The sequence below is a fragment of the Panulirus ornatus genome, chromosome 36 (genome assembly GCF_036320965.1).
Source record: "Panulirus ornatus isolate Po-2019 chromosome 36, ASM3632096v1, whole genome shotgun sequence".
In the NCBI taxonomy this organism is placed as follows: domain Eukaryota; kingdom Metazoa; phylum Arthropoda; class Malacostraca; order Decapoda; family Palinuridae; genus Panulirus; species Panulirus ornatus.
The window spans coordinates 13,890,239-13,910,604 of NC_092259.1; the positions used below are offsets into that span (position 1 = coordinate 13,890,239).

General features: G+C 41.0%; 1 protein-coding gene across 3 annotated transcripts in view; it reads left to right on the forward strand.

The window, feature by feature from the left end:
• LOC139760390 (isovaleryl-CoA dehydrogenase, mitochondrial) overlaps window positions 1-20,366 on the forward strand; it is a 111,816-nt gene that overhangs the window by 27,846 nt on the left and 63,604 nt on the right. For 2 of the 3 annotated variants that reach the window (XM_071683515.1, XM_071683514.1), the window contains exon 2: window positions 3,594-3,828. In XM_071683515.1, the coding sequence (XP_071539616.1) occupies window positions 3,676-3,828 (153 nt within the window). In that variant the 5' untranslated portion in view covers window positions 3,594-3,675. Of the gene's footprint in view, window positions 1-3,120; window positions 3,509-3,593; window positions 3,829-20,366 lie in introns of those variants that run through there. The other variant, XM_071683513.1, reaches the window with a different exon arrangement.

Here is a 20,366-nt window from a genome sequence, read left to right on the forward strand (position 1 = left end):
AGTCATATGTCTGTCAATTCCATCTGCGTGATTTTACTCCCTCTGTACCTCAATGAAAAGTTCGTCCGACTCTGCCTTGAACCTCCATCTACATCTGAATTCACTGCAGACGTTACTCTGGAAGCGAAGCTTTTAGTGTATTTTGGCCAAAGGAAATTAGACTATCTTTTTTTTCTGCTTCCACTGATGGATTATCCTGCTTTTGAAGCTGATACACTTAGGCACACCAAATTCGATTTTTTTTTTTATCCTGATTAATCAGGTGTGACTTGTCCTATCTCTTCGAGACAAGCAGAGCTAATCATTGTTTATTCATATACATCGCATGGCTTTTTTTCATTCAGAAAAATCTGTTTGCACACTGAATAAGCTGAATTGAATAAGTAACTCATTTCCTAATAGTGATTTCAATGGGAGTGTCTTTCAGGCTTAAAGTCAACGCTTAGCTTTGAAGAGGTCGAGCGATCCTTCCCTTTGACGGAAAAAGTTTTGTCTCATGATGATCTACATCATTTACTAAGTAAATTCTTTTGCCTTGGATATCTTTAAGCATAGCTATGTGTAGCATATCCAGCAGTCTAGAATTACGAAAACTTATCATTCACCCTCACATCAGCGACTTGGTCATCACCCAGGACGGGGTAGTATACCACTCCTCATCTTCATCATCACCCAGTGGGATTTACAACAAAAATATTGCCATAAATCATAGCTCTTGTGAAGATATGTACAGTGCAAAGAAAACAAACAAACAATGGCCCTCATTTTAAATCCCCTGAACTCATTACAAGGATGTAACAACTTTAATGCATAGTTTTTGTAGTGCAAAAATTTGTTTAATCACACCTTTATTAATCATCCAACAAACATGTTCTTTTCAATCACTAACTTTATTGTTTCTGTATGGCTGATTTTTTTTTTCACAACCCAATACATAATGGTCTATGTCCATCCCTCATTTGGCAAAGTTGACAGGGTCGACCATTCCCTCCACTTAACTGCTATGATATTTGTACCTCAATCTTAGTCTCATTAAAACATTATCCACAGATGTAACGTTTTCCCCATAAGTTATAGTTAACACATATATGTAATGTATAGTCTCACTGTGTTCAGCAATTACACCTATACTTACATTTTCCCATTCTTCTCTTATTCTTTTCATTTCATTTTTTATCATTCTTATACTCATAACTAACAATATCTATTTACATCTTTGAGGCTTTTCTAGCCGACCCATTAGCCACTTTATTGAAATGACTCCCTACATGTGATGGAATCCATATAAACTGTACCTCACATTCCATCTTTTGCAATACTATAACCAGACGTTTACAAATGTTAACATGGTAGTTACATGGCTGCTTACTCTGCAAGGCCCTCAGTGCACTTCTAGTGTCCACAAAGAAATGCGTATCTTTACATTTCTCTCTAGCAATCTGAAGACCCTCACAGACTACATGTAACTCAGCCAGCGTGGATGTGTTATCAATAATCCTATTACTAGTTGTTTCATCTGCGAAACATTCATTCCTATAAAATCTCTTATGAAAACACCACATCCCTCTCGGCCATTATGCAAGACTGAGCCATCACAGTATATATGTATAGAACTACGTCTGGGAAGCTAAATATTTTCTCCATAAAACATCCCGTAAATGACTGGGATAGCAATCACCTTTTCTCCGCTCAAGCTGTGAGATATCTACTGCGATGCATCCTTCTTGCCATGGTCTTAACCTTATGTAATTTGGTAAGGAAAAAATATTGATCAACTCCATACTCCCTCATAACATCATACAGAGTCCTTGAATACTTGGACTCATTACTAAGATTTCTTCTTTCACTCAAATACATCACTGCACGAGAGTCTCATCTGCATACCTCCTAATGGATCTGAGAGCAATAGCTACATCAAGTTCTTTTACATGTTCAGTACTTGGTAAAGTTAATTCCATTCTCATGATTTGTACTCCAGTGTTCGTTGACAACCTAACACTATTCTCAGGGCCTCATTTTTCATGACTTCAAGGTCGTCATTCATTAATTTATCCTGGTGTCCCGGCGAATTTATTGTGCACCCCATGCTCATTCTGTGAGCGGTAGCGCCAAAGGATTACAGGGGTCACGTGAATATCCTTTTTACTGTACTTAATGAGATTAGATATTTCGTATTCAATAACTAATCGTACTGAGCTGATATAAACCATCCCTAAAACTAGGATGCCAACGCCATTTCCATCCCACGCTAAAGTTCCAGTGGTTTTTAAACGACCATAGCATGCAGTCTCCAGTTACTGTATCTCCCGTACTCTGCTGCTACTTGTGTACCCAATGTTCAAACGAAGATAATTATACGCGTCAACTTTTTCTAACCTTATTCCATTCAAGAATAAATCCTAGCGTTCCAAATTCTTAACTTGATACTTAGTTTTGTCATTATTGATTTCAACTACCATTCTACAGCAAAGTATGCTCAAAGCGTCTAAAGTCTGTTGCATGTTACTCATACCTTTACTTTGTAATCGTACTAGGATATCAGCATATGTTATGACCTGAGTATCTCCGGGAAATTCATACCGAGCTGTCATATTCATTAGTATATTAAAAAGAGTAGGTCTAAGGACACTTCTCTGTGGAACTCCAAACTCCATGTCTCTCTTCTTGAAACCAAACTTCAACCTTTGTTAATTAATCGTCAATACATTTCAGCATCATCCCGGAAACACCCAGGTGAACAAGTTCTTCAAGTAAGCTTCTTTATTTGCTCTGTCAAATGACCCTTTTAAATTGACAAATGTTCTACTTCTAGCCTAACAATTACTCAAACTCCTTATGACACAATCAACAGTGCTTTTCCCCTCTCATAAACCCATGTAAATTGGACGATAAAAGATTTTCAACTTTATAGATGCTCAGTATTATTCTCTCCAAAGTCATTACACAAGTATATGTCTTTATGCATTTATGACCACCCCTCTTGGAAGTCCAAGTTAAGAGCTGACCTTTACTGAATATATGATAATTAAAAGAACATTAAAAAAGTGTCATTTCCAACAGTAACCGAGCGGTACTTCGTCACGGCTGTCAACTTAAGTAACGTCATTGCTAACCGTGAATAACATTGAACAGAGTATAAAATTATTTTTCATTTACTACATATGATATTATTGTAGAACAGAATTCATGTAATACACAGTAGGCATACATTACTGAAACACATGTTATCGTCTTATATAACAATGATGCCATTGTATCATTGGCAGTGTTTACAATAAACTTCCATCAAAGTTCAGAAACTGACTGACTTACCCTTATTAACCAGACTCATAGGAAAATCATGACAACAACGCAGTTGGTAGACGATAATCAACCTCGAATTTTATAGATCGAGAAACATAATGATAAGAGTGCCAACAACTACGAAGTAGCAAATCTAGCAATATTGTTGGTCATATTCGAGCAGTGTTCCTGCATATATCTGCTTCAGCCTCCTCGTCGTCTGCAGGTAAGATAGTGCATCAGTCTAGCATCTTCTGGCTCGAGTATAAACAACCGAAAACTTTGCCAATTATTCTTTTCTGGTCTTTCAGAGCAGTTCACGTTGTGGAGGTTGCGTCAGTGTTTCTTATTAAAGACCCAACATTCAAGTAGAGAAATTGCCCACAAACTTAGATGGCTTTAGCAGTTTCTCATCGACTTGCACACATCTTCCGGCGTGCTGGGAGAGTGGGCAGAGTTGTGGGTGCCACATCACAAGTGCGCCACCATGGGGCTTACTACCCCATTGATGATGTCGTGTTTGGCCTCAACGAGGATCAGCAGCAGGTACCCATATTGATCACTATTTGTTATTACAGTGTGTATGACCGGCTGTTGAGATATTTTTGGATAGTAAACCAGGTGACATTCTAAGGGTTTTAATGGGAAAATTCTTGTGCACTTCTGAGTATTAATATAGTTTCGATATGAGACATTATGAAAATATTTAAATATTAATATAGGTATCCTGTGGAACTTACATTGAATTAACCTTGAATTTGTTTTCCAGTGATATGTATTGTTGCACAACAGATTAGCAGAGCGTGATTTGGATCGTCTTTTATTGATAACAGGAGTGGGGAGGGCCATGTAGACTAGATAAAATGTGGGGTGAATTACTGTAGTTGACAAAGAAATCTGTAAAATCTTTGAAAATAAACCAAACTTCCTCTTCCTGCTAAGATGTAATCATAACATATAGCCAATTATATTGTCCGGTACCTACCATGTCATAAGAACTTGCAATGGAACTTGTTTAATACTGTGTTTCACCTACCTTTATAGTATTTTCCCCACATTTTCCCTGATTTTCATATTCTTGACTAGACTTTTTTTTATATTAGAATAAAAGATATTGGTTTAGATCTAGAATTAGTGTCATTGTGTCCCATAACTGGACTTCGATTAATCTATGAGAATGTGACTACGAAAACCTAGTCCATCTTAACCTACATACACCTAAGTTACCAGGGAACTGGACTCTGGAAGGTGATTATGAATGTTTTACTATGTTTACTGTTTGTAGAATGGAAAAAGATATGGTGGTAATTTTATTTACTCCTCTTTCAGTTAGACCTAATGACTGAATTATTGAGAATAGGGAGGGATGTAAAGGTAAAGGAAAATTTGGCTTTCATTAATCCTTAAACTACAGGTGACTTAATGAAAGTTGCACACAATATGGACAAAAAACAAGCATTCATATTTTTTCCCCTTTATGAAATGAAAGAAAGGCATGTGAAAGTAAATGATTTCTACAAAGAAGTGAGCTAGCATACCTTTTATGATTTTGGAATAGTGTTGAAGTTAGTGCATAGATTGCCCAGTAGAGGCACTGATGAGATGTTGGAGGAGGGCAGAAAGAAGATTGGGGTGGTAACCCTCATGCCACAAAGCCAGTAATGAGATTATAATTAGTTATGAGAGAAATTCATGTAAACAAGGGATTTGTACAAAAGAGTAAGAAAATACCTGTTTAGATTTTGTGGTTGTGATTTAGCTCTGAAATTAACAAGAGTACTATATAGTCTTGTCAGAATTTAAAAGGACCCCATCCTGTCAATAATACTGTGTACAGGTAGCAGTGGTGTGATGTAAGAAGAGGGAGAGGGGAAAGGTAATGGGGTCTCAATTCAAATTCTTCAAATGAGATATCACTCTGTAGTTGCTCTTGACATATATACTTAAATATGTGTACACACACACACACACACATGTATATTAACATGTAATCCAATAATATATATATATATATATATATATATATATATATATATATATATATATATATATATTATTGGATTACGTGTTAATTGACAGGCGCGTGAAAGAGAGACTTTTGGATGTTAATGTGCTGAGAGGTGCAACTGGAGGGATGTCTGATCATTATCTTGTGGAGGATAAGGTGAAGATTTGTATGGGTTTTCAGAAAAGAAGAGTGAATGTTGGGGTGAAGAGGGTGGTGAGAGTAAGTGAGCTTGGGAAGGAGACTTGTGTGAGGAAGTACCAGGAGAGACTGAGTACAGAATGGAAAAAGGTGAGAACAATGGAAGTAAGGAGGAATGGGATGTATTTAGGGAATCAGTGATGGATTGCGCAAAAGATGCTTGTGGCATGAGAAGAGTGGAAGGTGGGTTGATTAGAAAGGGTAGTGAGTGGTGGGATGAAGAAGTAAGATTATTAGTGAAAAAGAAGAGAGAGGCATTTGGACGATTTGTGCAGGGAAAAATTGCAATTGAGTGGGAGATGTATAAAAGAAAGACAGGAGGTCAAGAGAAAGGTGCAAGAGGTGAAAAAGAGGGCAAATGAGAGTTGGGGTGAGAGAGTATCATTAAATTTTAGGGAGAATAAAAAGATGTTCTGGAAGGAGGTAAATAAAGTGCGTAAGACAAGAGAGCAAATGGGAACTTCAGTGAAGGGCGCAAATGGGGAGGTGATAACAAGTAGTGGTGATGTGAGAAGGAGATGGAGTGAGTATTTTGAAGGTTTGTTGAATGTGTTTGATGATAGAGTGGCAGATATAGGGTGTTTTGGTCGAGGTGGTGTGCAAAGTGAGAGGGTTAGGGAAAATGATTTGGTAAACAGAGAAGAGGTAGTAAAAGCTTTGCGGAAGATGAAAGCCAGCAAGGCAGCAGGTTTGGATGGTATTGCAGTGGAATTTATTAAAAAAGGGGGTCACTGTATTATTGACTGGTTGGTAAGGTTATTTAATGTATGTATGACTCATGGTGAGGTGCCTGAGGATTGGCGGAATGCGTGCATAGTGCCATTGTACAAAGGCAAAGGGGATAAGAGTGAGTGCTCAAATTACAGAGGTATAAGTTTGTTGAGTATTCCTGGTAAATTATATGGGAGGGTATTGATTAAGAGGGTGAAGGCATGTACAGAGCATCAGATTGGGGAAGAGCAGTGTGGTTTCAGAAGTGGTAGAGGATGTTTGGATCAGGTGTTTGCTTTGAAGAATGTATGTGAGAAATACTTAGAAAAGCAAATGGATTTGTATGTAGCATTTATGGATCTGGAGAAGGCATATGATAGAGTTGATAGAGATGCTCTGTGGAAGGTCTTAAGAATATATGGTGTGGGAGGCAAGTTGTTAGAAGCAGTGAAAAGTTTTTATCGAGGATGTAAGGCATGTGTACGTGTAGGAAGAGAGGAAAGTGATTGGTTCTCAGTGAATGTAGGTTTGCGGCAGGGGTGTGTGATGTCTCCATGGTTGTTTAATTTGTTTATGGATGGGGTTGTTAGGGAGGTGAATGCAAGAGTTTTGGAAAGAGGGGCAAGTATGAAGTCTGTTGGGGATGAGAGAGCTTGGGAAGTGAGTCAGTTGTTGTTCGCTGATGATACAGCGCTGGTGGCTGATTCATGGGAGAAACTGCAGAAGCTGGTGACTGAGTTTGGTAAAGTGTGTGAAAGAAGAAAGTTAAGAGTAAATGTGAGTAAGAGCAAGGTAATTAGGTACAGTAGGGTTGAGGGTCAAGTCAATTGGGAGGTAAGTTTGAATGGAGAAAAACTGGAGGAAGTAAAGTGTTTTAGATATCTGGGAGTGGACCTGGCAGCGGATGGAACCATGGAAGCGGAAGCGGATCATATGGTGGGGGAGGGGGCGAAAATCTTGGGAGCATTGAAGAATGTGTGGAAGTCGAGAACATTATCTTGGAAAGCAAAAATGGGTATGTTTGAAGGAATAGTTGTTCCAACAATGTTGTATGGTTGCGAGGCGTGGGCTATGGATAGAGTTGTGCGCAGGAGGATGGATGTGCTGGAAATGAGATGTTTGAGGACAGTGTGTGGTGTGAGGTGGTTTGATCGAGTAAGTAACGTAAGGGTAAGAGAGATGTGTGGAAATAAAAAGAGCGTGGTTGAGAGAGCAGAAGAGGGTGTTTTGAAGTGGTTTGGGCACATGGAGAGAATGAGTGAGGAAAGATTGACCAAGAGGATATATGTGTCGGAGGTGAAGGGAACGAGGAGAAGTGGGAGACCAAATTGGAGGTGGAAAGATGGAGTGAAAAAGATTTTATGTGATCAGGGCCTGAACATGCAGGAGGGTGAAAGGAGGGCAAGGAATAGAGTGAATTGGATCGATGTGGTATACTGGGGTTGACGTGCTGTCAGGTATGTATATTTGCGTGTGTGGATGTATGTATATACATGTGTATGGGGGTAGCTTGGGCCATTTCTTTCGTCTGTTTCCTTGCGCTACCTCGCAAACGCAGGAGACAGCGACAAAGCAAAAATATATATATATATATATATATATATATATATATATATATATATATATATATATATTTTTTTTTTTTTTTTTCATACTATTTGCCATTTCCCGCGTTAGCGAGGTAGCATTAAGAACAGAGAACTGGGCCTTAGAGGGAATATCCTCACCTGACCCCCTTCTATATATATATATATATATTATATATTTATTTTTTATTATACTTTGTCGCTGTCTCCCGCGTTTGCGAGGTAGCGCAAGGAAACAGACGAAAGAAATGGCCCAACCCACCCCCATACACATGTATATATATACGTCCACACACGCAAATATACATACCTACACAGCTTTCCATGGTTTACCCCAGACGCTTCACATGCCCTGATTCAATCCACTGACAGCACGTCAACCCCGGTATACCACATCGCTCCAATTCACTCTATTCCTTGCCCTCCTTTCACCCTCCTGCATGTTCAGGCCCCGATCACACAAAATCTTTTTCACTCCATCTTTCCACCTCCAATTTGGTCTCCCTCTTCTCGTTCCCTCCACCTCCGACACATATATCCTCTTGGTCAATCTTTCCTCACTCATTCTCTCCATGTGCCCAAACCATTTCAAAACACCCTCTTCTGCTCTCTCAACCACGCTCTTTTTATTTCCACACATCTCTCTTACCCTTACGTTACTTACTCGATCAAACCACCTCACACCACACATTGTCCTCAAACATCTCATTTCCAGCACATCCATCCTCCTGCGCACAACTCTATCCATAGCCCACGCCTCGCAACCATACAACATTGTTGGAACCACTATTCCTTCAAACATACCCATTTTTGCTTTCCGAGATAATGTTCTCGACTTCCACACATTCTTCAAGGCTCCCAGAATTTTCGCCCCCTCCCCCACCCTATGATCCACTTCCGCTTCCATGGTTCCATCCGCTGCCAGATCCACTCCCAGATATCTAAAACACTTCACTTCCTCCAGTTTTTCTCCATTCAAACTCTCCTCCCAATTGACTTAACCCTCAACCCTACTGTACCTAATAACCTTGCTCTTATTCACATTTACTCTTAACTTTCTTCTTTCACACACTTTACCAAACTCAGTCACCAGCTTCTGCAGTTTCTCACATGAATCAGCCACCAGCGCTGTATCATCAGCGAACAACAACTGACTCACTTCCCAAGCTCTCTCATCCCCAACAGACTTCATACTTGCCCCTCATTCCAAAACTCTTGCATTCACCTCCCTAACAACCCCATCCATAAACAAATTAAACAACCATGGAGACATCACACACCCCTGCCGCAAACCTACATTCACTGAGAACCAATCACTTTCCTCTCTTCCTACACGTACACATGCCTTACATCCTCGATAAAAACTTTTCACTGCTTCTAACAACTTGCCTCCCACACCATATATTCTTAATACCTTCCACAGAGCATCTCTATCAACTCTATCATATGCCTTCTCCAGATCCATAAATGCTACATACAAATCCATTTGCTTTTCTAAGTATTTCTCACATACATTCTTCAAAGCAAACACCTGATCCACACATCCTCTACCACTTCTGAAACCACACTGCTCTTCCCCAATCTGATGCTCTGTGCATGCCTTCACCCTCTCAATCAATACCCTCCCATATAATTTACCAGGAATACTCAACAAACTTATACCTCTGTAATTTGAGCACTCACTCTTATCCCCTTTGCCTTTGTACAATGGCACTATGCACGCATTCCGCCAATCCTCAGGCACCTCACCATGAGTCATACATACATTAAATAACCTTACCAACCAGTCAACAATACAGTCACCCCCTTTTTTAATAAATTCCACTGCAATACCATCCAAACCTGCTGCCTTGCCGGCTTTCATCTTCTGCAAAGCTTTTACTACCTCTTCTCTGTTTACCAAATCATTTTCCCTAACCCTCTCACTTTGCACACCACCTCGACCAAAACACCCTATATCTGCCACTCTATCATCAAACACATTCAACAAACCTTCAAAATACTCACTCCATCTCCTTCTCACATCACCACCACTTGTTATCACCTCCCCATTTGCGCCCTTCACTGAAGTTCCCATTTGCTCCCTTGTCTTACGCACTTTATTTACCTCCTTCCAGAACATCTTTTTATTCTCCCTAAAATTTAATGATACTCTCTCACCCCAACTCTCATTTGCCCTTTTTTTTCACCTCTTGCACCTTTCTCTTGACCTCCTGTCTCTTTCTTTTATACGTCTCCCTCTCAATTGCATTTTTTCCCTGCAAAAATCGTCCAAATGCCTCTCTCTTCTCTTTCACTAATACTCTTACTTCTTCATCCCACCACTCACTACCCTTTCTAATCAACCCACCTCCCACTCTTCTCATGCCACAAGCATCTTTTGCGCAATCCATCACTGATTCCCTAAATACATCCCATTCCTCCCCCACTCCCCTTACTTCCATATATATTATCCCTGGGGATAGGGGAGAAAGAATACTTCCCACGTATTCCCTGCGTGTCGTAGAAGGCGACTAAAAGGGAAGGGAGCAGGGGGCTGGAAATCCTCCCCTCTCGTTTTTTTTTTAATTTTCCAAAAGAAGGAACAGAGAAGGGGGCCAGGTGAGGGTATTCCCTCAAAGGCCCAGTCCTCTGTTCTTAACGCTACCTCGCTATCGCGGGAAATGGCGAATAGTATGAAAAAAAAAAAAATATATATATGTGTGTGTGTGTGTGTGTGTGTGTGTGGTAATAAAAACAGTGTGGTTGAGAGAGCAGAAGAGGGTGTTTTGAAATGGTTTGGGCACATGGAGAGAATGAGTGAGGAAAGATTGACCAAGAGGATATATGTGTCGGAGGTGGAGGGAACGAGGAGAAGTGGGAGACCAGATTGGAGGTGGAAAGATGGAGTGAAAAAAATTTTGAGTGATCGGGGCCTGAACATGTAGGGTTACCTGAGGATATCCTCCTCCAACATTTTTGTAGGGTGGTGTTTTACTCTAACATGACCTGTTAAAGTATAAATTAGCTTAGGAAAACTTTGGGGAGGGCATATCTGTTAATCCTTTACTTACATTATAGAATTGCTTCTTGAGATTGATAGTCTTAGAAGAATGCTCTACATATTAACCAAATTAATGTAGCAGCAATGCAAATGTTAATGTTTTGATTAGGATTTTATCCCATTAAGGGCTTCATCTGTAACCCACACACACACACACATGTTTTTTTTAATGGAGGCTCCAGTCATGGACAAAATTCCACATTAAGGCTGGGCCTTAATTGAAATACAGAGGATTATGGAAAGGAAAAAGAAGAGACAAGGGAATGTATTTACGAATTTTGGAGGACGTGAAAACACTGTCTTTAGAATTGTGCCAGGTCAAAGTTATAAGGAAAGACATGAGGGAGTTCAGAGTTCTAAAGCTTTGAGGTGAAGGGACAAAAGTTATGAAATGGCCCACCTTTGAGTGCCAACGGCCACACAGTAATCTTGTGACAGCATCTTCCCAAATATTGTATGGTACAGCTAGCGGTGGGGAAACACAAGCAACCAGCTTTTAGGTGCAAAAGCCAAAGCAATACGTATCAAAGAGGGAAAGTGAACCAGAATTAATGCATTGAGCAAGCAGGTCAGGTTGTGAAGTTAGCTTGGGAGAGTTTATAAATTGAACTACTTTTAACTCAACTCTGTGGAAGTAAAGATGCAGAGCTAGAACTGCCCTAGATATGAGAGCAGAATTCCATACAAGGACAGATCAATACTTTGCATAAACAGAGCAACTGTCCCAAAGAAAAGAAATTTTGACATCTAAACAGGATTCCCTGTTTCTTAGAGGCAGCCATGGCTGTTTGTGTAATGTAGGATTACCAAGAAAGAGTGGAAGTTACAGTAATACCATGTATGTTCATTGAGTTAACAGGTGGAATTTCAGAACTGTCAAAAGGAGAGAGAAAAGTTGTGAGAAGTTTTTGATAGAGAGATGGGTAGAAACTGGGTCGTGGAGTCATTAAACTTATCCAGATTTCATCTCTCCCACTGAGATAATCTGTCCAAGCCTGAGTTTTTTGAGGAAGTTGTGTTGAGATGAGATGCAGTTGAGTGAGAGAAAAAGAAGCAAAATTAAAGAATGTGGAGGCATGTAGTTTTGAATTGTCAGCATGAGTGCATTTGGTTAGTTGTGGGAGACAGAAAATTGTTGATAAAAAAGAGAAAAAGTGTAATGGACAGGACAGAACCTTGCTGTTGATGAATAAAGGGGATGAGACTGATCAGTCAGCAACCATGGAGATAGATCAGCTAGAGAGGAAGCTAGATATGAGTGAGCAAAGTGAAAGAGGGAAGCCAAAAGAGGGGAACTTAGAGATGATACCCTAATGCTACACCTTATCAAAAACTTTGGGTGTCAAGGGCAACTACAGAGGATTCCCCAAAATGTTTCAGGGATGACGACCAGGCATTACTAAGATAGGAAATAAAATCACCAGTGGATTTTGCCCAACAGAAGCCATACTGGTAATCATATGGAAGACTGAGATTCGAGATGTTGAAGGATATGGGAATTGAGGAGGGATTCAGTAACTATAGAAATGGTAGAAGTCAAAGCAACAGGATGATAGTTTGAGGGTTAGAATGGTCACCCTTCTTAGCGATGGGATGTACCAACACATGCTTCCAAATAAAAGGAAAAGTTTTGGTAATTAAGGATAATTGGAACCGACAAGCCAGCACAGGTTCAATATCAGAGACACACTCTTTCCGTACATGGGGCTGAATGCTGTCAGGACGATATGCCTTGCTTGTGTTGCTGGTTGGTAAGGATATTTAATGTATTTATGGCTCATTGTGAAGTGCCTGAGGATTGGTGGAATGCATGCATAGTACCATTGTACAAAGGCAAAGGGGATAAAGGTGAGTGCTCAAATTACAAAGGTATAAGTTTGTTGAATATTCCTGGGAAATTATATGGGAGAGTATTGATGGAGAGGGTGAAGGCATGTGCAGAGCATCAGACTGGGGAAGAGCATTGGAGTTTCAGAAGTGGAAGAGGATGTGTGGTTCAGGTGTTTGCTTTGAAGAATGTATGTGAGAAATACTTAGAAAAACAAATGGATTTGTATGTAGCATTTACGGAAGAAAAACAAATGGATTTGTATGTAGCATTTATTGATCTGGAGAAGGCATATGATAGAGTTGATAGAGATCCTCTGTGGAAGGTATTAAGAATATATGGTGTGGGAGGCAAGTTGCCAGAAGCAGTGAAAAGTGTTTATCTAGGATGTGAGGCTTGTGTATGACTAGGAAGAGAGGAAAATGATTGGTTCTCAGTGAATGTAGGTTTGTGGCAGAGGTGCGTCATGTCTCCATGGTTGTTTAATTTGTTTATAGATGGGGTTGTTAGGGAGGTGAATGCAAGAGTTTTGGAGAAAGGGGCAAGTATGCAGTCTGTTGTGGATGAGAGGGCTTGGGAAGTGAGTCAGTTGTTGTTCACTGATGATGCAGCGCTGGTGGTTGATTCGGGTGAGAAACTGCAGAAGCTGGTGACTGAGTTTGGTAATGTGTGTGAAAGAAGAAAGCTGAGAGTAAATGTGAATAAGAGCAAGGTTAATAGATACAGTAGGGGTGAGAGACAAGTCAGTTGGGAGGTAAGTTTGAATGGAGAAAAACTGGAGGATGTGAAGTGTTTTAGATATTTGGGAGTGGATTTGGCAGCGGATGGAACCATGTAAGCAGAAGTGAGTCATAGGGTGGGGGAGGGGGCGAAAGGTCTGGGAGCGTTGAGAAATGTTTGGAAGGCGAGAACATTATCTCAGAAAGCAAAAATGGGTATGTTTGAAGGAATTGTGGTTCCAACAATGTTATATGGTTGTGAGGCGTGGGCTATAGATAGTGTTGTGCGGAGGAGGGTGGATGTATTGGAAATGAAATGTTTAAGGACAATATGTGGTGTGAGGTGATTTGATCGAGTAAGTAATGAAAGGGTAAGAGAGATGTGTGGTAATAAAAAGAGCGTAGTTGAGAGAACAGAAGAAGGTGTTTTGAAATGGTTTGGTCACATGGAGAGAATGAGTGAGGAAAGATTGACAATAAGGATATTTGTGTCAGAGGTGGAGGGAACGAGAAATAGGAGACCAAATTGGAGGTGAAAGGATGGAGTGAAAAAGATTTTGAGTGATCGGGGCCTGAACATGCAGGAGGGTGAAAGGCATGCAAGGAATAGAGTGAATTGAAACGATGTGGTATACCGGGTTCGACGTGCTGTAAATGGATTGAACCAGGGCATGTGAAGCGTCTGGGGTAAACCATGGAAAGTTTTGTGGGGCCTGGATGTGGAAACAAAGCTGTGGTTTTGATGCATTATACATGACAGCTAGAGAGTGAGTGTGAACATATGTGGCCTTTATTGTCTTTTCTTGGTGCTACCTCGCACGCATTCAGGAGGAGGGGGTTGTCATTTCATGTGTGGCGGTGTAGCGACGGGAAAGGCAGCAAGTATGAATTATGTACATGTGTATATACGTATATGTCTGTGTATGTATATATATAAGTATACGTTGAAATATATAGGTACGTATATGTGCATGTGTGGACATGTATGTATATACATGTGTATGTGGGTGGGTTGGGCCATTCTTTCGTCTGTTTCCTTGCCCTACCTCACTGATTTGGGAGACAGCGACAAAGTATGATAAGGTTGGTAAAGTTATTTAATGTATGTATGACTCATGGTGAGGTGCCTGAGGATTAGTGGAATGCTTACATAGTGCCATTGTACAAAGGCAAAGGGGATAAAAGTGAGTGCTCAAATTATAGATGTATAAGTTTGTTGAGTATTCCTGGGAAATTATATGGGAGAGTATTGATTGAGAGGGCAAAGGCATGTACAGAGCATCAGATTGGGGAAGAGCAGTGTGGTTTCAAAAGTGGTAGAGGATGTGTGGATCTGGTGTTTGTTTTGAAGAATGTATGTGAGAAATACTTAGAAAAGCAAATGGATTTGTATGTAGCATTTATGGATCTGGAGAAGGCATATGGTAGAGTTGATAGAGATGCTCTGTGGAAGGTATTAAGAATATATGGTGTGGGAGGCAAGTTGTTAGAGGCAGTGAAAAATTTTTATCGAGGATGTAAGGTATGTGGACGAGTAGGAAGAGAGGAAAGTGATTGGTTCTCAGTGAATGTTGGTTTACGGCAGGGGTAAGTGATATCTCCATGGTTGTTTAATTTGTTTATGGTTGGAGTTGTTAGGGAGGTGAATGCAAGAGTTTTGGAAAGAGGGTCAAGTATGCAGTCTGTTGTGGTTGAGAGAGAGCTTTGGAAGTGAATCAGTTTTTGTTCGCTGATGATATAGCGCTGGTGGCTGATTCATGTGAGAAACTGCAGAAGCTGGTGACTGAGTTTGGTAAAGTGTGTGAAAGAAGAAAGCAGAGAGTAAATGTGAATGAGAGCAAGGTTAAGAGATACAGTAGGGGTGAGAGACAAGTCAGTTGGGAGGTAAGTTTGAATGGAGAAAAACTGGAGGATGTGAAGTGTTTTAGATATCTTGGAGTGGATTTGGCAGCGGATGCAACCATGTAAGCAGAAGTGAATCATAGGGTGGGGAAGGGGGCGAAATATCTGGGAGTGTTGAGAAATGTTTGGAAGGCGAGAACATTATCTCAGAAAGCAAAAATGGGTATGTTTGAAGGAATAGTGGTTCCAACAATGTTATATGGTTGCGAGGCGCGGGCTATAGATAGAGTTGTGCGGAGGAGGGTGGATGTGTTGGAAATGAAATGTTTAAGGACAATATGTGGTGTGAGGTGATTTGATCGAGTAAGTAATGAAAGGGTAAGAGAGATGTGTGGCAATAAAAAGAGTGTGGTTGAGAGAGCAGAAGAGGGTGTTTTGAAATGGTTTGGTCACATGGAGAGAATGAGTGAGGAAAGATTGACAGTGAGGATATTTGTGTCAGAGGTGGAGGGAACCAGAAGTAGGAGACCAAATTGGAGGTGAAAGGATGGAGTGAAAAAGATTTTGAGTGATTGGGGCCTGAACATGCAGGAGGGTGAAAGGCATGCAAGGAATAGAGTGAATTGGAACGATGTTTTATACCAGGGTTGACGTGCTGTAAATGGATTGAACCAGGGCGTGTGAAGCATCTGGGGTAAACCATGGAAAGTTTTGTGGGGTCTGGATGTGGAAACGAAGCTGTGGTTTTGGTGCATTATACATGACAGCTAGAGAGTGAGTGTGAACAAATGTGGCCTTTATTGTCTTTTCTTAGTGCTACCTCACACGCATTCAGGAGGAGGGGGTTGTCATTTCATGTGTGGCGGTGTGGCGACGGGAAAGGCAGCAAGTATGAATTATGTACATGTGTATATATGTATATGTCTGTGTATGTATATATATAAGTATACGTTGAAATGTTTCGGTATGTATATGTGCATGTGTGGACATGTATGTATATACATGTGTATGTGGGTGGGTTGGGTCATTCTTTCGTCTGTTTCCTTGCGCTACCTCACTGATGTGGGAGACAGCGACAAAGTATAATAAGGTGGGTAAAGTTATTTAATGTATATATGACTCATGGTGAGGTGCCTGAGGATTAGTGGAATGCCTACATAGTGCCATTGTACAAAGGCAAAGGGGATAAAAGTGAGTGCTCAAATTATAGATGTATAAGTTTGTTGAGTATTCCTGGGAAATTATACAGGAAGATATTGATTGAGAGGGTGAAGGCATGTACAGAGCATCAGATTGGGGAAGAGCAGTGTGGTTTCAAAAGTGGTAGAGGATGTGTGGATCAGGTGTTTGCTTTGAAGAATGTATGTGAGGAATACTTAGAAAAGCAAATGGATTTGTATGTAGCATTTATGGATCTGGAAAAGGCATATGATACAGTTGATGGAGATGCTCTGTGGAAGGTATTAAGAATATATGGTGTGGGAGGCAAGTTGTTAGAAGCAGTGAAAAGTTTTTATCGAGGATGTGAGGTAAGTGTACAAGTAGGAAGAGAGGAAAATGATTGGTTCTCAGTGAATGTTGGTTTACGGCAGGGGTAAGTGATATCTCCATGGTTGTTTAATTTGTTTATGGTTGGAGTTGTTAGGGAGGTGAATGCAAGAGTTTTGGAAAGAGGGTCAAGTATGCAGTCTGTTGTGGTTGAGAGAGAGCTTTGGAAGTGAATCAGTTTTTGTTCGCTGATGATACAGCGCTGGTGGCTGATTCATGTGAGAAACTGCAGAAGCTGGTGACTGAGTTTGGTAAAGTGTGTGAAAGAAGAAAGCTGAGAGTAAATGTGAATGAGAGCAAGGTAATTAGGTACAGTAGGGTTGGGGTCAAGTCAATTGGGGGGTTTAATTTTGAATGGAGAAAAACTGGGGGAAAGTAAAGTGTTTTAGATTTTTGGGAGTGGATTTGGCAGCGGAGGGAAACCCATGGAAGGGAAGCGGATCTTGGGGGGGGGGGGGCGAAATTTTGGGGCTTGAAAATGTTGGAAGCGGAACATTATCTGGAAAGCAAAAAGGGGTATGTTTGAAGGAATTTTGTTCCAACAATGTTTATGGTTGGAGGCGGGGCTTGGATAGGTTGTGCGAGGAGGTGGAGTGTGGAAATGAATTTTTAGGACTTGTGGTGTGAGGGGGTTTGATCGAGTAAAAAGAAGGGTAGAGAGATGTGTGGAAATAAAAAAGGTGGTTGAGAGAGCAAAAGAGGGGGTTTTAAAAGGGTTTGGGCACATGGAGAGAATGAGGGGAGGAAAGATTGCCAAGAGGATATTGGTCGGAGGTGAAGGGAACAAAAAGTGGAGACCAAATTGGAGGTGGAAAGATGGAGTGAAAAAGTTTTAGTGATCGGGGGCCCGAACATGAGGGGGTGAAAAGAGGGGAAGGATAGAGTGAATTGGGTCGATGTGGTATACTGGGGTTTAGTGGTTTAAAAGAATTTTTTGGGGGGGTGTTTTTTAAAAGGTTGGGGGGGCTTGGGAAATTTTTTGTTTTTTTGGGCCTGGAGGGGGGAAACAAAGCTTTTTTTATATTATAATAATAAATATTAAAATTTTTATTTTTTTTTTTTTTTTTCTACAGCCCTTCCCGGTTGCAGGTGCTTAAGGGGAAGAGAAATGGGTTAGAGGAATATTATGCCCCCTTTTATATTTATATATATTTTTAATATTTATTTTTTTTTTATACTTTGTCGCTGGTCTCCCGCGTTTGCGAGGTAGCGCAAAAGGAAAAAAAAAACAGACGGAAAAGAAATGGCCCCAAACCCCCCCCCATAACATGTATATATATACGTCCACAAGCAAATATACTACCTACACAGCTTTCCATGGGTTTTCCCGCGTTCACATGCCCCGATTCAATCCATGACGCAGTCAACCCCGGTATCCCAAAACGCTCCAATTCACTTATTCCTTGCCCTCCTTTTTACCCTCCTCATTTCAGGCCCCCGATCACACAAATCTTTTTTTCCCCCATTTTCCCCCTCCAATTTGGGCTCCCCCTTCTCGTTCCCTCCACCCCCGCCATATATCCTCTTTGGGCAATCTTCCTCACTATTCTCTCCATGTGCCCCAAACCCTTTCAAAACCCCTCTTTGCTCTCTCAAACCCCGCTCTTTTTATTTCCCCCAAAATCTCTTTCCCTCGTTACTTACTCGATCCCAAACCCCCTACACCACCATTGTCCTCAAACATCTATTTCCGCCATCCATCCTCCTGCGCACAACTCTATCCTGCCCCGCCTCGCAACAAAACAACATTGTTGGAACCATATTCCTTCAAACATACCTTTTTGCTTTCCGAGATAATGTTTTCGACTTCCACACTTCTTCAAGGCTCCCGAATTTTCGCCCCCCCCCCCCACCCTAGTCCACTTCCCCCTTCCTGGTTCCATCCGCTGCCCGACCACTCCCAGATATCTAAAACATTCACTTCCTCCAGTTTTTCTCCATTCAACTCTCCTCCCCAAATTTACTTAACCCCAACCCTACTGTACCTAAAAAACCTTGCTCTTATTCACATTTACTCTTAACTTTCTTTTTACACCTTTACCAAACTCAGTCACCGCTTTGCGTTTCTCACTGAATCAGCCACCAGCGCTGTATCATCGCGAACAACAACTGACCATTCCCAAGCTCTTCTTTCCCCAACAGACTTCATACTTGCCCCTCATTCCAAAACTCTTGCATTCACTCCAAACCCCCCCCAATCCTAAAAAAATTAAACAACCATGGAGCATCCACACCCTCCCGCAACCTACATTCCTGAGAACCAATCCTTTCCCTTTCCTTCCTACACGTCAATGCCTTAATCCCGATAAAAAATTTTTTCACTGCTTCTAAAAATTCCTCCCACCCCATATATTCTTAAACCCCCACAGAGCATCTCTATAAACTTATCATACCCTTTCCCCAGATCCATAAATGTACTAAAAATCCTTTTGCTTTTTAAGTATTTTCAAACATTTTAAAAGAAAACACCTGATCCAACCTCCTCTACCACTTCTGAAACCACACTGCTCTTCCCCAATTGATGCTTGTGCATCCCTTCACCCTCTCAATCAATACCCCCCCATAAAATTTACCAGGAATATCAAAAAACTTATACCTCTGTAATTTGAGCACTCACTCTTATCCCCTTTGCCTTTGTACAAGGGCCCTATGCACGCATTCCGCCAATCCTCAGGCACCTCACCATGAGTCATACATACATTAAAAAAACCCTTACCAACCATAAAACAATACAGCCCCCCCCTTTTTTTAAAAAATTTCCCCTGCAATACCACCCAAACTGCTCCCTTGCCGGCTTTCACTTCTGCAAACTTTTACTACCTCTTCTCTGTTTCCCAAAATCATTTTCCCCTAACCCTCTCACTTTGCCACCACCTCGCCCAAAAACCCATATTCCCACTTATCATAAAACACATTAACAAACCTTCAAAATACTCATCCATTCCTTCCAAAACACCACCCTTGTTATCCCTCCCCATTTGGCCCTTCATAAAGTTCCCATTTGCCCCCTTGTTTACGCACTTTATTTACCCCCTTCCAGAACATTTTTTATTCCCCCTAAAATTTAATGATACTCTTCACCCCAACTTCTTTGCCCTTTTTTTTTTCCCCTCTTGCCCCTTTCTTTGACCCCCTGTCTTTTTCTTTTAAAAGTCTCCCTTCAATTGCATTTTTTCCCTGCAAAAATGTCCAAATGCCTTCTTTTTTCTCTTTCATAATACTTTACTTCTTATCCCACCACCACTACCCTTTTAATAAACCCCCACCTCCCACTTTTCATGCCACAAGCATCTTTTGCGCAATCCATCACTGATTCCTAAATACATCCCATTCCTCCCCACTCCCCTTACTTCCATAATATTATCCCTGGGGTAGGGGAGAAAGAAAATTCCCACGTATTCCCTGCGTTCGTAGAAGGGACTAAAAAAGGGGAAAGGGGGCAGGGGGGTGGAAATCCCCCCTCTGTTTTTTTTTTAATTTTCCAAAAAAAGGAACAGAGAAGGGGGCCGGTGAGGGTATTCCCCCAAAGGCCCAGTCCCCTGTTCTTAACGTACCCCGCTATGCGGGAAATGGCGAAAAGTATGAAAAAAAAAAAAAAATA